The 15867-nt window shown below is 33.4% G+C and overlaps 2 protein-coding genes and 1 non-coding gene across 6 annotated transcripts; 1 reads left to right on the top strand and 2 right to left on the bottom strand.

Annotated features, from left to right (window-relative positions):
* Positions 1–181: 181 nt before the first annotated feature.
* TRNAL-UAG (transfer RNA leucine (anticodon UAG)) lies at positions 182–261 on the bottom strand. Its single transcript has one exon. It is a non-coding gene; the product is annotated as a tRNA-Leu (tRNA).
* A 61-nt stretch (positions 262–322) lies between these two features.
* Positions 323–14999, top strand: LOC133037696 (pseudouridine kinase-like). 4 transcript variants are annotated; one of them, XR_009687744.1, is made up of 10 exons: positions 356–617; positions 715–840; positions 1437–1539; positions 1811–1858; positions 2045–2142; positions 2270–2384; positions 2477–2559; positions 2663–3209; positions 4084–4235; positions 14860–14999. XR_009687744.1 is itself a non-coding variant. In XM_061115082.1 (9 exons), exons 1-9 carry the CDS (start codon positions 531–533, stop codon positions 4140–4142), a joined length of 1266 nt encoding a protein of 421 aa, XP_060971065.1. In that variant the 5' UTR covers positions 323–530; the 3' UTR covers positions 4143–4443. The 4 variants fall into 4 exon arrangements, 2 of the variants coding, with proteins under 2 accessions (XP_060971065.1, XP_060971066.1); XR_009687743.1 differs by lacking the exon at positions 14860–14999 and adding an exon at positions 4404–4528; XM_061115082.1 differs by lacking the exon at positions 14860–14999 and having other exon boundaries at positions 323–617; positions 4084–4443.
* On the bottom strand, positions 9907–14939 carry LOC115717439 (nuclear poly(A) polymerase 1). The gene is made up of 13 exons (XM_030646426.2): positions 14835–14939; positions 14667–14744; positions 14407–14514; positions 13465–13527; positions 13194–13355; positions 12805–12918; positions 12652–12714; positions 12191–12520; positions 11303–11473; positions 10930–11220; positions 10415–10846; positions 10171–10244; positions 9907–10043 (listed from the first exon to the last, which is right to left on the bottom strand). The coding sequence occupies exons 1-13, from the start codon at positions 14937–14939 to the stop codon at positions 10022–10024; spliced, it is 2013 nt and encodes a 670-aa protein (XP_030502286.1). The 3' UTR covers positions 9907–10021.
* Positions 15000–15867: the final 868 nt, after the last annotated feature.

Below are 15867 nucleotides of genomic sequence, written 5' to 3'. Positions count from 1 at the left end.
TATTTTATCTCAAAAAAAAAACACTTTATATTGTTGAAAAAATCATTAAGTTTTAGACACAATTAATACTATTGATTGTGTGAGATTACAATTATGAACCAATAAACGACAGTGAAATTTAAGTCGACAAACGACATAGAAAATACAAAAACGACATCAAAACAAATTTGTTAAAATAAGTTGACAGCTGTGGGATTTGAACCCACGCCCTTTCGGACCAGAGCCTAAATCTGGCGCCTTAGACCACTCGGCCAAACTGTCTGTTTTTAATTCTCAGTTACATATTTAATATATAAACATTAAAACATCTAGAAATTAGAGATAAAAGTCAACTCAATTATATTTACTTGAAGATTATCAACTAATTTTGACTTTTTGAAATTTACTCACTAAATCCAGAGGTGGCCGGCGGCCAGCCCTGATCGGAGTAATATACAATAGCGGTGGCAAGGCTACAACAATCGAAAAATCTTCTCTTTACTGTTAATTGTTTGAATCGAGACTCAAAATAAGACAAACAAAACACCATTATGGACAGCAGCACTGCTCGCAGAAGATTGGATTGTATTTCTCATCACCTTTTACTGCCATATCAACCCAATCATTTTCTTCAACCAGTGAGTTTATTGTAATCTCCTTTTTTAGTTTCTTACATTTTGGTTGGTGATTTCCTGTGTTTGATTATTATTATTATTGTTATGTTTTGTGAGAAAGGGTTTAGTCAGTAATGGGCAATTGGAAAGTGAAGTGTTTGAGCCTGTGATCATTGGTGGTATGGTTTTGGACATTCATGCCACTCCTTCAACTCCTGCAAGTCCAAGGACCACTACTCCTGGAATGGTATACAATTACTCTTTTAATTTCTACTTCAATCACTTGTTTAATAATGTATTTATGTATATATGTTGATTCCAGTCCTTTTTAATGGCTATGAAAAATGCATTATTTTCATGTTGTTGTAATGCCCATTTGGATTAATGGCTGCCATTTCATTGTAGCTTAAACTTTGTTTTAATGGAATGGATTTGCAATTTCTATTAGAGGCATTTTTTAGATAGAATAAATTGGGTTTTTGCCCATATTCTCCATGAACTATCATATTTTGCCCCTCAAATTTTTCGAGTGTCAAATCGTACCCCTTTTGTTAAAGCAAATAAAAGTTCCGGGGGCAAAATATGATAGTGATCATACTTCCGGAGGTAAAATTGTTAATTATTTAATAGAAATTTAACGAAATCTAATAAAAGTCTCATATTTCAGTAATGTTCAAAGCTGAGGGGAAATATTTAACATCGCTAATAATTTGGGGGGGCAGAAACTTATTATGGACAAAGTTTAGAGCGGAAAAATACTTGTTTATTCTTTCGGATAATAGGTTCTTGTTACAATATATGAGAATTTTATAATTCTTTCCTTTGGGATCTTTTTACTCTCAGATAAACTATGTATTGGGTGGTGTAGCAAGAAATGTTGCAGAGTGCATGTCAAAGCTTGCAACAAAACCTTTTATGATTAGTGTCTTGGGTCTTGACATGGCAGGTACTTTGCTACCATTGTTCATTCTCACTGTAATTTATAGTATTCTATACTGAAAATTAGTATTTTTGATTCACAGGCTTAGTGCAAGGCCATTAATGTTGTCTCTCAAAGGAGAGTGAAATGCTTAAATTCTTATTTTTCATCATGACCAATTCAGTTGTAGAGATTTTAAACACATAAGTTTATTCATGCCATTTTATCTGCTGCTTAAAATTCAGCTGTATAAATATACTAGTATTTGTGACACTGAATGTATATTTTCTTGGCCAAGGAAATATGTTGCTGGATCACTGGAAATATGCTGAGCTATCAACCAAAGGTAACCCCAAATATGCTTGCATTTTTATCCTTAGTCCATTGAGACTTCTGATTTGGTCTCATTTTAATTCCATGTTGCATAAATTAGTTTCTCTCTCTCTCTCATCAAAATTTGGTGTTTTATCTCTAAAATGTTTGGGCCATTGTAAGTTCCAACTATTTATTAGGAATAATGGTTTTTGAGTAGGAATTCTGAGGCAGGATGTTATCAAGACTGCTGTTGTAAGCAACATATTTGATGTTACTGGAGAGGTGGCGGCTGGTGTTGCAAGCGTGGAAGCTATTGTAAGTACTTAAACACGAAGGATTAGATTTTGGCAGCATAATATTAGCACTCCCAAAAATTGATCTTTGTATTATTTAATGTAGTTATTTCCATTGAGTTAAGATGATTTTATGATGCATGGTGTAGGAAAAGTATCTTACACCAGATTGGATCCAGAAATTCAAGCACAACATACAATCTGCTCCTGTTATGATGGTTGATGCAAATCTGAATCTTTCAGCTCTAGAATTTTCTTGCCAAAGTAATTTTCATAAACTCTTGTTCTTTATCCAATTTCCTTTTGTTCTCTTCAATTAATATATTGTTAATATGGGGTTCCTTTCACTTTCTCAGTAGCTGCATCATCAAATACTCCAGTGTGGTTTGAGCCTGTATCAGTTGCTAAATCTCGAAGAATTGTGTCGGTTGCCAAGTATGTGAGTGTTGCACCACTTTCCCATTATATCAAGATCATCATATGCTCTATTTTATGGATTTTCTTTTATAACAATTGACAAGTCTTATGGTGGATTTGTTCAGGTAACTTTTGTTTCGCCAAATGAATATGAACTTATTTCCATGGCTAACGCTTTAACTGGTGGAAGCGAGTTTTCTTTCTCTCCATTTGAAAGTGACAACATAGAATCTTTGCTCCAAAGGCTAAAACCCGCGATACGAGTACTGCTGAAAAATGGTATCAAATTTGTTGTTGTCACACTTGGCTCGAAAGGAATGTTGTTATGCTCTAATGGAGAGCCAAGATTTACAAGCGTTGATCATGAAGGGTACAAACAAGATGTTACTAGAAGAAAGTTATATAAGACCGTCGCTTCAGCCTGTCCTCGTAAACTTTTCTCTGACTGTGCAAAATCAGAGACTCTTCTATTTGCTATCCATCTTCCGGCTCTTCCTGCATCAGTTGTGAGGCTTACCGGGGCTGGTGATTGCTTGGTTGGTGGGACTCTTTCTTCTATTTGTGCTGGTTTGGATGTGATACAAAGCTTGGCAGTCGGCATTGCAGCTTCAAAAGCTGCTGTTGAAGCTGAGGCTAACGTCCCCAATGTTCTTGATTTGGCCTCAATTGCAGGTATGACAAGCATTTGTGTCGAACTCCTTTTTGCTTAATCAAATAATGCCTTTTGCTCATAGAGAAATTGAAATAGGATATTTGAGTATCTCTATGAATGACTGAATTATGTTCTTTTTTATATATCTGGACTGTCACTTGGATCTTCAGAACGAAACATTTTGAAGATCTCTCCTTTTTAGACTTAAGCAGAGATTGGAGTGTGCTGTTGTAATAACCTTGGGTTTCTGTGACTGCTGTCACAAGCTTTTCTACAGCTTTTTGGTTTTCTTCAAACAAAAATTATTTGAATCATACTTAAACTCATGTAACCACGGTTTTCCTCCGCCACAAGTGAGGTTTTTCATTATTTATCGGATAGGGGCCAGTCTAAGACATTGGCCTCTGTCTCCTTTTCAAAAAAAAATATTAAGGGTTGATTGCGGCATAAATACGTAAAGTTTTGAGTATATAAGCAGTATAAACTTAATGATTCTTTTAGCGGCATAAGTGTTAGTAAAAAATGTAATTTTTTTTTCATTTAAATTTATTAAAAAAAATATTTAGAAATAATTGATACTACATATTTCCATTCAAACTTATGATAATTTAAAATGTGGGCTTTATAATGAAGTATGCACTGATAAAATTGGATAAAAATTATAATTTTACAAACATTAGTACTTTTGTCGTTAAAATAATCATTGAGTTTATGCCGCTTATAAACTTAAAACCTTAAATACTTATGTCATTATTTACCCTCATATTAATAAGGCTGGATGTGTGTTTATTTCGAAAAACATGTAGAAACAAGATAACAACCTGTAATCAACATTGGTTTTTCTATAAACTTTGCTTATGCTTATACAACTTGTCTTTTTTTATAAAAATGCAGAGGATGCAAGGTTGGTTTACTCTGCAGCCAAAGTTGTGTGCATGGAAACAATGGTCTGAAATCAATTTTTTTTTCATGAATCGAATGAGATCGAAACATTCAGCTGTCGAAGGACAAACTATCATTCCCCTTTACTTGAAAGAAAATGCAGTGTACGTTTTCATAATTATACTCAAGTTAATTCATGAAAAATGCATTATATTTGTTACTGTGATTCAGTTTTGAGCAATCTCATTTATCAGTGAGTCATATCATAAATATCTCAATGTTAATATGCTTGAACTTAATAAGAATTGAAGAAATTTTTGTCAATTTTTCAGGTTTGTTTGGAAGGAAATAAAACTTTTTTCATATAATAAAGTGCATTAGTAATTAAATGTTAATAAACATATGGATTGCTATATTTATTGGCAGTTGATTTTTTTAAACTTTTCCTTTAATTTAATAATTATACCTTTTTGTCTAAATTTAAGAAATAGATTTAGGGCGTGTTTGGAAAGCCACGGTGTAATGGAATTTGTGTACACAATTTGACATGTTTGTTTGACCATGTAATTACATTATAATAGTGTAATTTGAGGTACTTGAGGAGTTCTAATCACACTCACCAATTTTTATAACCTTCATGAGAATTGAGTGTAATTACTAAAAACTTTTCATTATAAACATTAACTACTAAAAAATTTTATTTTTCCGTGTAATTACCTAATTATTTTGCTAGACAAGATATTAGGAATTCATATGTAATTACTACCTCATATTCAAACACACTTTGTATTTTAAAATATAATGTAATTACTAGACTGTATAATTATTACTCTAGTAATTATAGTTTCTAGTAATTATACAATTACTTCCAAATACACTTTTAGTATATGTATGTATGTATTTGGAAAATTGACCAAAATTGAGATTAATTTATTGTGTAAATGGAAAAAAAATGAATTCATAAGACTAAATCTAGTATTAAAAATTTGTCAAAAATATAATAAAATCTAGTATATTAGTATATGAACATGTAAGTAATTTTTGCTTGAAGCGTACTCACTTAATGATTAAGTCTTAATAAAGATAAAATAAATAAAACAGTGTTTACTTGAAATTAAAATATTTTTATTGGAAGGATTTTTTTTTTTTTGAGAATAAACTTGTGCTTCATTAGATAAACAATAAGTACAAAGCAATCAAGTTACATGGAAAATAGAGAATCATTCCAAACTAACTCATTATCTAGTCATAAACCTAACTTAACAACCTTATGAGCCAAAACATTTAAATCCCTACTAACATGACTAACAGTTAAGTTAGGACTGAACTATAACAAGTTCTTAGAGAACTATTATTCTAGGTACAAGATTTAAGTTTATCCAATGGTTTTACAATTTGTTTTAAGAACATCCACAGGAAGATGAAACATTTGAACCCATTGAATGTCATAAAGAAATGCCTTTGCTTCAACCATAGAGAAACTTGCTTCAACCTGATTCAATCCATTCAAAACAACAACCCCAATACTATGCTTCTTGTTTTGATGATCGATGGCTGCATCGGTATAAACCTGAAAATTATCCTTAAAAGAATTTGGTGTTGGCCTGGTATGCACAGGAGTAGAAATATTTGACTGATTATGCTGTTGTTGTGCATCCAGATACTTAAAGAAAAAGCTAAAACACCAATCAAAAATATCATTAGCAGGCATAGCATTATGTCTGTAAAAGATATTGTTTCTCTGATTTTAAAGAGCCCACAATTAACAGTATAAAATACAAACATAATCTCTGTCAAGAGCATCGGTCATACTCATTAAAAACATATGAGTATCAAGGTGTTTATATTTATAATAATAAGTCACAAACCTTGAAGATTTCCAAACTTTCCTCGATCTAGAGCAATCCAACAAAGCATGCTGTATAGTTTCGGGGCAAAGCTTGCAAATGGGACAAATAGGAGAGTCAATAACATGTTTTTGAAAAAGGAAGGAGGCAACAGGAACAACATTCGAAACAACTCTCCAAACAAAATGTTTTATTTTTGGGGGAACTTTAGAATTCCAAATCTTACTCCAGAATTTCTTAGAATCATTAAAAGATGAAGAAGTGGGAATATCTTGAGTAGAGAGAGCCAAATGGTAGGCAAACATAACACTAAAAGACCAGAACTCTCCCTGGACCAAATAAGATCATCTTTTCCATTGTGACCTGAGACAGGCACCTCAAGAATATCATGAACAACAGCTTCATCAAAATGTCTCCTAAGTGTAGGTAGATCCCAAGATTCGGAATCATCTATGAAATGGGAAAGCATACAAGATTCAAGGGAGACATTATCCTTATAGTGTAGAAATTTATTATGAGGTAGCCAATAATCCTCAAGAGTCATAATTTGTTCACCATCCCTGATCTTCCAAATGGTACCAGAAGCCATCAAATTTCTTTCCCAAAGAAGGCTTCTCCAAGAGTAGGAAGGGATATGACCAGGAGTAACCTCAAATATAGAGGAATTTGGAAAGTACCTAGCTTTGAGAACTTGACAGGGCAAAGAGTTAGGGATTTTAAAGATCCTCCAAGCTTGCTTAGTAAGCATAGCTTGGTTAAAATGAATTAGGGACCGAAAACCAAGCCCACCCAAAAATTTTGATTGACAAACCGATTTCCAAGATTTCCAATAAATTTTTTTGGTATCACAGAAGAACCCCACCAAAATCTGGCCATCGTAGCCTCAATTCCTTTACACAGTTTGACAGGTTACCTAAAGTAGGCCATCGCATAAGCAGGTATAGCCTGTATAACAGCCTTGAGAAGGATTTCCTTACCTGCCTCTGCCTTGGAAAACCACTTAGCAGACCACTTCGAAAGAACAGAGAGAACTTTATCTTTAAGGAAAGAAAAGGAATGATATTTAGATTTGGGAAGACACTGAGAAAGACCTAAGTATTTACTAATGAAAGGTCTGTCTTCAAGATGGAAAGTGTTGAAGAAAAGATCTCTGATAGTTTGGGAAGTATTTGGGGAAAGAAGGATAGAAGATTTAGAAACATTAATAATCTGCCCTGATGCTTTAGAATAAACGTTAAACACATCCCAAAGAGAAGAACAGGAGTTTCTATTAGTAGAGCAAAAGATGAGACCATCATCAGCAAAAAAAAGATGGGAAATAGAACGTGCTCTTCTAGAGATAGTAACCCCCTTGAGTAGACCCTTCACTTGTTTAGCATGAAGTAGAGATGATAAGCCTTCAGCACACAGAATAAAAAGATAGGGGGATAAAGGATCCCTTGCCTGAGTCTACGAGAAGGCTTAACAAAGCCCTTAACAAGCCCATTAACCAAAAAGGAAAAACAAGTAGTAGTTATACACCTCATGATAAGAGATACAAAACTAATAGGAAAGTTGAAATGAAGCATAATACTCTTCAAAAAATACCAATCAATTCGATCAAAAGCCTTTGCTATGTCAAGATTTAAGGCAGCCCAGCCACATTTACCACTCTTTCTAGAGTTAATGGTATAAACAATTTCCTGAGCAATAAGTATATTGTCAAAAATGACCCTGCCAGTCACAAAAGCGCTTTGGAAAGGAGAGATAATTTTATCTAACACAGTTTTTAAACGACTGGCTAAAACTTTGGAAACAACCTTATAAAAGGTTGTGCAAAGACTAATGGGTCTAAAGTCCTTAACAGAAGTGACATGCTATTTTTAGGAATAAGGACAATTAAAGTGGAATTGAGATCAGAAAAATCAACCCCATTGTTAAGGCAGTCAAGGACAGCATTAACAAAATCAGAGCCCACCGTGTGCCAATTCTTTTGATAAAAATAGGCATTAAGACCATCTAAACCAGGGGCCCTATCCCAGAAAGATGAAAAATGACTTTCCTAACCTCATCAATAGTGAAAGGCTGACCAAGGAAATCAACTTCAGAGTCCTCAAGAGGAGGACCTAAGCACTCCAGAATCATATTCGCAGACTCAGCATTACCACTGTCAGAATGAAAAAGGTTAGAAAAATAAGAGGAGATTAAGGCACAAATATCCTCAAAATTATCAACAAAATTACCATTGTCATCTTTTAGAAACCTAATAGTATTATTCTTCTTTCTATGGGAAGCAAAACGATAAAAAAATTTAGTGTTCTTATCCCCAACTTGAAGCCAGTAAATCCTAGCCCTTTGCCTCCAATAAATCTCTTCCTTGTAAAGAAGAGCATCAAGCTAAGCTGAGATTGAAGATTTTCAATCTTCCCAGCAACATCCCTATATTCAGAGGGATAGTGGATTGGAGACAAGCAATCTCATGCTGAAGATCACTAAGTCTACATTTAAAGAGATGCTTAAAAATTAAAAATTTTTACAAAACACCTCCTAAAAAATTACATATTCACAAATATATATACTAATATGTTGATCAAAATATATATATAAACTAAAAACTATTAATAAGAAAAAGTTCTTTTTCTTTTTTTAAAAAATAAGCATTCATAGATTAGAAAAAATTAGACCTCGCGGTCATTACAAAGTATGTTCTTAGGAATGGACGATATAGATAAACGACCAAACCAGTTGTGTGTAAAGACCCACTTTACTACATTATGGGTCATAAAATTACAAGTTCTGACAGTATTACAAAATAAATAGTCTACAAAGGAAAGAATGATTCTTTTACAAAACAAAGAGTAGTTTCTAATTTTTCATCTAGGTTTCACGCCATTGATTGAATTGATCACTATTTTAGAATTAGTTTCCACAATAATAAACTTGTAGCCATTATCCATCCTTTGCCAACTCCGAAGCCAAGCAAACACGACATCCTCACCACAAAGTGCGTCTGAAAAATTCAATTTTGTTGTATTCTCCCAAACCACCTCACTAAGGTGGTCTCTAGCAACAATTGCAATACACATGTGCTCCATCCCCACTTTTACATCACAATTCTGTTTGAGCCAGTCTTGAGGAGGAGGGCACCAATCAACCAAGTGGAGCAGAGACGAGGTAGGGATAATGGATGCTCTGTAATTTGTATCAGAGACAGAAAAGATACCTCACGAGGATGAACGCCATAGGTGAAAAGCCAAATTTCAATTGAAGAACATGTGCTCAAGAGATTCCTCCTTTACAACGGGATTTAGGAAGGCACAACTTGTCCCAAGCCTTCAGTTGGATCCCGTGATTCCTTTTTTTAAAATCCCACCAAAAATTTCGAACCATATCATCAATTTTCGAAACAAGATGATTAAAGAACTTGATAGTTTGAATGACATACATAGGCATACTGAAAAAGCTTGGTACATGACTTTTTCTTATTATACATTACGAGCTTTTGCCTACAAAGAAGTGAAGATCAATGGAGTTAAGTAGAATCTCAATAGACCATTGTAGTCGACGTGATTGGGTGAATACCGAGCACTCCTGTTACGCTGCAATGAAAAATCGTCTCTTTTCTTAACCGAAATGCCTCTGGTCTCACCAGAGTTTGGATTACCCAACAAACCATCGATTTTGCAGGTGGGTTTTCGACAGCTGACACTATAGCTACGTATAAGCTTTTGACTTACTGATCCATTGGTTTCACCATTAGCCACTCTCCTCAGATTCTCCCAAGAGTTAGGGACCGTAGGATCAGCCACATTCCCTCCAACTAAAATATCTTCTTCGTTAACAAGACTGCATTTTGGCTGATCGCCTCGCTGTTTCTGCATCAGGTTCAGACCCCACAAATTCCACTTTCTTTGCCACACGTGATTTCTTCAACCCCTTTTGAGTTCGCCCAATTGGAGGAACCGAATCTGCAGCATCCTTAGATGAAGTTGATTCAACACTCTCCAAGCTCTCATCATTGACAGATTTCAACTTGCATGACATACACAGGCATAATGAAAAAGCTTGGTAATAAGAAAAAGATGGTACATGACTTTTTCTTATTATACATTACTAGATTTTGCCTACAAAGAAGTGAAGATCAATCTGCAAAAGTGAAAAAAGAGGATCAATTAATAATTATTTCATAAAAGTTACAACAAATCTTCAATTCCATTTTGTAAGAATAATTAGATTTATGATCATTTTTCTGGTACACATAATTATTTCATACCTTATGGTTGGCTTCTCACGTGGTACAGAAGCAAAGCACTTGTTTAAAATTGGTGGTGCCATAAGTTCAGCAGGCTTCAAAAGATCATACAAATTTTATTAGTATTTTTGTAAAATTACATTGTGATAAAACGACTATTATTATACTCGCAAAACAACTATAGATTTTCACTTTGCGATCATTATGGTCTACCAACCACCAAAAAAGAAAAACAGATTAAAAATAACACAATAGAAATAAATACCTTTAAGCCTTTCATCTCGCATTTCACTTTACTTGTATGTTCCAATTCCAAATCATCTTCAAGCTCTTCTAACACAGCTTGCTGTGGAGGTGGTGGTGGTGAAGTTTTTTCAGTTGGCGAACTGCTTGATGATGATGATGATGATGATACTTCACTCTCACCATTCTGATATCTAGTGTTTGCTAAGCTGTCCATCTTTATGGATGAAGAACTATCACTAATAATGGAATTAGAGCTTGAGTGCCTAGACTTCACATTTCTCATGTTGTTTTCAACAACATTATCCTCAAGATGCCTTCTTTTACCACCTTTATTACTTTCATCTGTCTTATTAACTGGTGCTTGTTGTGCATGTCCATACGCCTTTACTTCCAAAGCGCACCTTGTATCCATACCCGGCTTTGAGGGTAAGCGAGCCAGGCGCTTAGTGACCTGAAATTGTGAAAAAAGAAAATTATCACTACATATAGTGTTGTACAGTAATTATTCAGTTAGTATTTAACGATAAAAATTACCTTAGAAGTGGTGATAGTAGGGAGCACAAAACTAGGTAAGTTTTTCCTTTTAACATGGTGTACACGAATCTCCATTCCAGACTTCCAACAAGTATAGTTGTTCAGTACTATCCCTTTAAACTCTGCAATAGTTGCCCTAATATCAAAGGTTCCATCTTGATTTGGCAAACCAGGTCCTTGTTGTTTTCTTTTCAAACCCATAAAGTAGCTACAATGAAAAGGTTTGGATTTGTCTGAAAAATCACCAGGATGGGGGTGACATTGGAGCATGTTCAAAGTGTGCTTCTCAATCTGAATAATTTACAAACATTTGATCATTAGATAAGAGCAGAAACAGAACATATATATATATATATTTATATATAGGATGTACCTTCAATGTTAGCTGACGTATACGAGATTCAACCCAACCTTTCCATTGTCTCAAATCATCACCATTTTCAGCATTGATGTCTATTTGTAGATAATTATTATATGCTTTGAAGAAGGAAAATCTCTCAAACAGGGTATCCCATTCCAAGTCTTCCTTGTTCGACTCCATAGCCTTCAAGTGCAATTTTAAAAAACACTAAATTTAGTTATGAAAAGTAAAAATTTTAATAAAACTTAGTAAACAAAAAAACTCCCACAAATAACATGTATTTAGAGTGACAATTCGTGTTCGTAAATTATGTCTTATCGAGACTTAGGTATGACCTATTTATTATTGTGTCAAAAACTAAAACTCAAGTCCATCCCATCTAACCTTACACATGAGTTTAACCATATATGTAAATAAGGAATTATGTTTAATTTTTGTTAATTTATCGACTCATTAACATGTTTGTAATCTTGTTACGACCGATGTATGAGCAATTTAATATATTTATGTCCTATTTAACTAAGAAATATAATTTACATACAATAAATATAATAAATTTAAGAGTGTATACTATACTCTTACAAAGTCATTTTCGGGTTGAGAGTTTTAACTCAAAAATGAACCAAACTCTGTTTAACTCGTGCAGGTTTCGAATCGTGTTATCGTGTCTAACTTAAATTGTCACCCTTTCCATTTCCGAATATAAATGAGTGATAGCCAATAAAGTGAAAAATGGAATACTAATACCAAAAGAAAGATAAAAGAAAAGAACTTCAAAACTGATTAATTATTGCAAATCCATATTGTTAAAGGAATGCCTAAGAATACAATCACGATACTAATTGCATGGAGAAGAAAGCCATAGAGATCAATATTCAAAGTTATCATTAATGATCATACCACACAGATATCATTTCCCCTCTGAAATTCGTCCGAAATAATTTGCAAAGTGCTTGACGAGACGTTATAGCTGGAATTCATTGCAGGATAAGCCGGAGTTATTATCGGCATTAAATGATATCTATCTCTGTGATATCTTCTTGGATCCCAAACTTGAAGCCCCAAAGATCCTTCTTCAATGTTGCAGAGCATAACTGGGTTGGGCCATCGCCATTGAGTATACACCCGAAAGAATCGGGATACTAACATGCTGGGCAATGCATTAGGATATAATTGGCATATTCGAGCCACAAGCAAAGCCCAGTTTATCCCACCAAGAAATCCTGTAACCTGGCCATGATTAAATAAACATACTCTAATTAGTAAAAAGATTGTTGTTCTAAAAAAGACCGTTGTTTTTCCCGTAATAAAACACAAATCCGTAAAAAAGATAAGGTGTATTGTGTAAATCTGAAGCATACATTAGAATAAACACCACGACACTTTGCCCATAATCTCATGCATCTTAGAGTCGTGCGAAAATTCTGCATACAGAAAAGAAAACAAGATAAGATCAATGAAACATTGTAGGTGTATCCACACACACGTCCAACCTAACAAAGCTATAAACAAACCTGAATATTTGGAACTAATCGTAGAATCTGGTCAGTGACCCTACAACCATTCAGACTACGAACTGTCTGCTCGTCTGCATTCTCCAGTATTGAGTTGTGTGATAAATCTAGTTCCTGTTCCAAAATAACTATAAGTCACCGTAGAAACAATTGAAATCATCAAATTTACTTAGTTAAATCCATTACCATAATTTCACCAGACAACCATTAAACAAAATTCAAAGCCAAATTTTAGCATCCCTTTGGACGTGTGTGGTTAAGGTGCATGAACTTTCATTTCAAAACTAAATGGTAATGATATATGGTATTGTTTTTTCACATATAAGTAATGTTGGACTATTTCTACCAAACAGTATGAAGAGAACAATCATCATGAATAAAATACTTACTTCAGGAATAATCCAGAGTGACAGTTTAGCATAAAGTAAATCTATTGAAACCCCACTAAACTTGAACTTCATAACTGGAACGTGAGCATCAGGCACTGGATGCAACTCTGTAACTTCAGGCATGGCTGCCAACATTCTACCTAGTTCACCAAAGAAATCTTCCTGCATCCAATAATTGATAGGTCCAATTTTGATTATCAAGTTCAGAAAATAGTAAAAAAGAAGTAAATTTACTAGTGTTTGTGTTACAAAAGAGGAAACTAGATCTCACTTCTCTTGTTGCATATCTAGGTCCAACGCAGAGAGTGTCTATATCTGCACCTGGCCCATGCACCTGTCGAAAAACAGAGAAAATAAATAAATAAAAGGAAGATGCATAATATAAATAAGTTAGTGACAAGATACTATTAGTGTGGTGTTAAATGAAACATCAAAGACATTTTAAATTAGGTGAAGAAATATCCTAATCAACAGTTTCTACTTTTACAGCAAAATCTAGGTCATACACTGATAAGACTCCTATAAGTTTTGTAAATGGAGTACATACAACATTGTGTTTTTGTTTTTGTGGTCTTTTTGTTATTTTATTCTTTGTTAGGCCTTAGGAGAGCTAGAATATAGTAAATAAGAAGGGTATATGTGTCGGGTAGTGTGAGTGAGGAATTACTATATATAGGTGAGTAAGAGAGTAAATTTGGTATGCAATGTATTGAATTAAGCTCTATTTGCAAAACAAAAAAGGCCTAAGGGCTCCCACATTCTTGCTACTGTTTCATTGATATTTCTGCTACTTTTCTACTCTGTGTGTGTGTGTGTGTATATTTTGTTAAATTTAGGGCTGAGTTGTCTTGTTCATAGTGGATCTTATCTTAGTTGGTATTAGATAGTTCTAACTATTGTCTATAATTAGGGGAAAGGAAGGAGTCTTTTTGTAAGGAGAGCTTGAAATTAGAGAAACTGTAGACTCTTGTGGACTTGGAGAGACCAATCCACTTGAAAAGATTGAATATGCTGGATTGAATTTCTTTAAGGGTTTTTATTATTTATTTGTTTGTGTCTTGATTGTTGATAGAAATAAATTTATCGAACTTCAGCTATTAAATTTTGTTTTACACTAAAGTCTAAACTAGAATTAAGAGAAACCTGTCATCTACCTATCAAGAAAACAAACAGAGTAGTCATAATATTCAAATGTAAAAATAGAAAGGCTTACCCCCAATCTATAAGAGCCGAAAGTGAAAATCTTTGCATTGGCTTCACGCACCAGTTGTTCATTCAAACCCTTAGCTCGACTAATACTTTTAACCCATACTTTCACAATCTGTTACATTTCAAAACAAGAAAAACACTAAGGCTAGAGTAGAATTATGATTATCATTACAATGTTTCTTTACTTTTTTTTCTTTCTTTCCTCACCGAAATCCAAACCTTGAAACATTATAACCTAATCAAAACTCAAAAAAGAAAAATCACCTGGTCTAGTCTGGCGAGCACCTCCTCCCTGGCGAGAGCCTCATCAGGAGTCTCGTACAATTGAGCATTTTCCAAATACTGATCAACATCCAGTACAAACAAATCAATTAATTTCACATAAAATTGAGATAAAATTTAGGTGATATAAATGATAAATAAAGTAAGTACGTTTTGAAGTTGTTTGGTTTTGCAGAGATCGAAGTAAGTTGGTCCAGTCAAAGAGATGGGATCTGTAATGCCTAAACGCTGCCCCTCATTCTTCTTATTCGCCATTATTGATATTCACAGAAGTAGAAAAGCAGAAGCTAATTAAACTCTGATCATATATATAGGTTTTCGTGGATTTTTTTTTTTTTTTATTATTGATAAATAAATAAAAGATATTATTTCCTAAAAAAAAATATTGAAAATAACTAATTTATTGATTTAATACTAATATAGGTAGGTTAAGGAGGGCAAATATTCGAATATATTAATTTTTATAGTATATTTTTTTTTTTTTGAAAAAGATTTTTTAATATTCATTATCTAATTAGTATAACACACATTGAAATATCTCAAGATTTTGCAGACGAAAAAAGAAAAATCTGTAACTAGAATAGAAGTATTAAGAAAAATCACGAAAAAAGATAATTAAGAAAGATAATATACCCTGGACGAGCTTATACATATATGAAAACAATTAATAACTCTATTTTACATTAATTAATCAACCCTACCTACCTACCTACCTATTTTGGAGATAACAAACAACAACCAATTTTGGTTAATGAGCTTTTGTGATTACTCATAACATTAATAAAGATTGTAATAGAAAGTCATACAAAATTCTTTTTGTTATAGTATTGGTTTGTTTCTTTGTCAAATACATGCATGGTTAGTATATCTATCTTTGCTTATTATTTTAGCCTCAAAGGTATATGATCTGGCAATATGTTTATATATATAATAAATATACATCTTTGTGTAGTTTTTTTTTTTATGAAATTCGAGCTGGGTAACTGGATGTTTCATCATATGATATTATTTAAAAAATTGTATGTATGTACAGGTTTGATATTTTAGAGTTTGAACGCATAAAACTCATAATAGGACTTTGTGGAGATTCATGTGTTGTTAAACTTATGGTCTTCCAAATTTGTTTTGTCATTAAATCTCTTCTGCTTAATGCTCTTCTTTAACCTTTTCTTTTCTTTTTCAT

This window comes from Cannabis sativa, chromosome 5 (genome assembly GCF_029168945.1).
Source record: "Cannabis sativa cultivar Pink pepper isolate KNU-18-1 chromosome 5, ASM2916894v1, whole genome shotgun sequence".
Lineage (NCBI taxonomy): Eukaryota > Viridiplantae > Streptophyta > Magnoliopsida > Rosales > Cannabaceae > Cannabis > Cannabis sativa.
The sequence above is the reverse complement of the archived record's forward strand: the minus strand, read 5'-3'. Positions and strand labels throughout refer to the sequence as shown.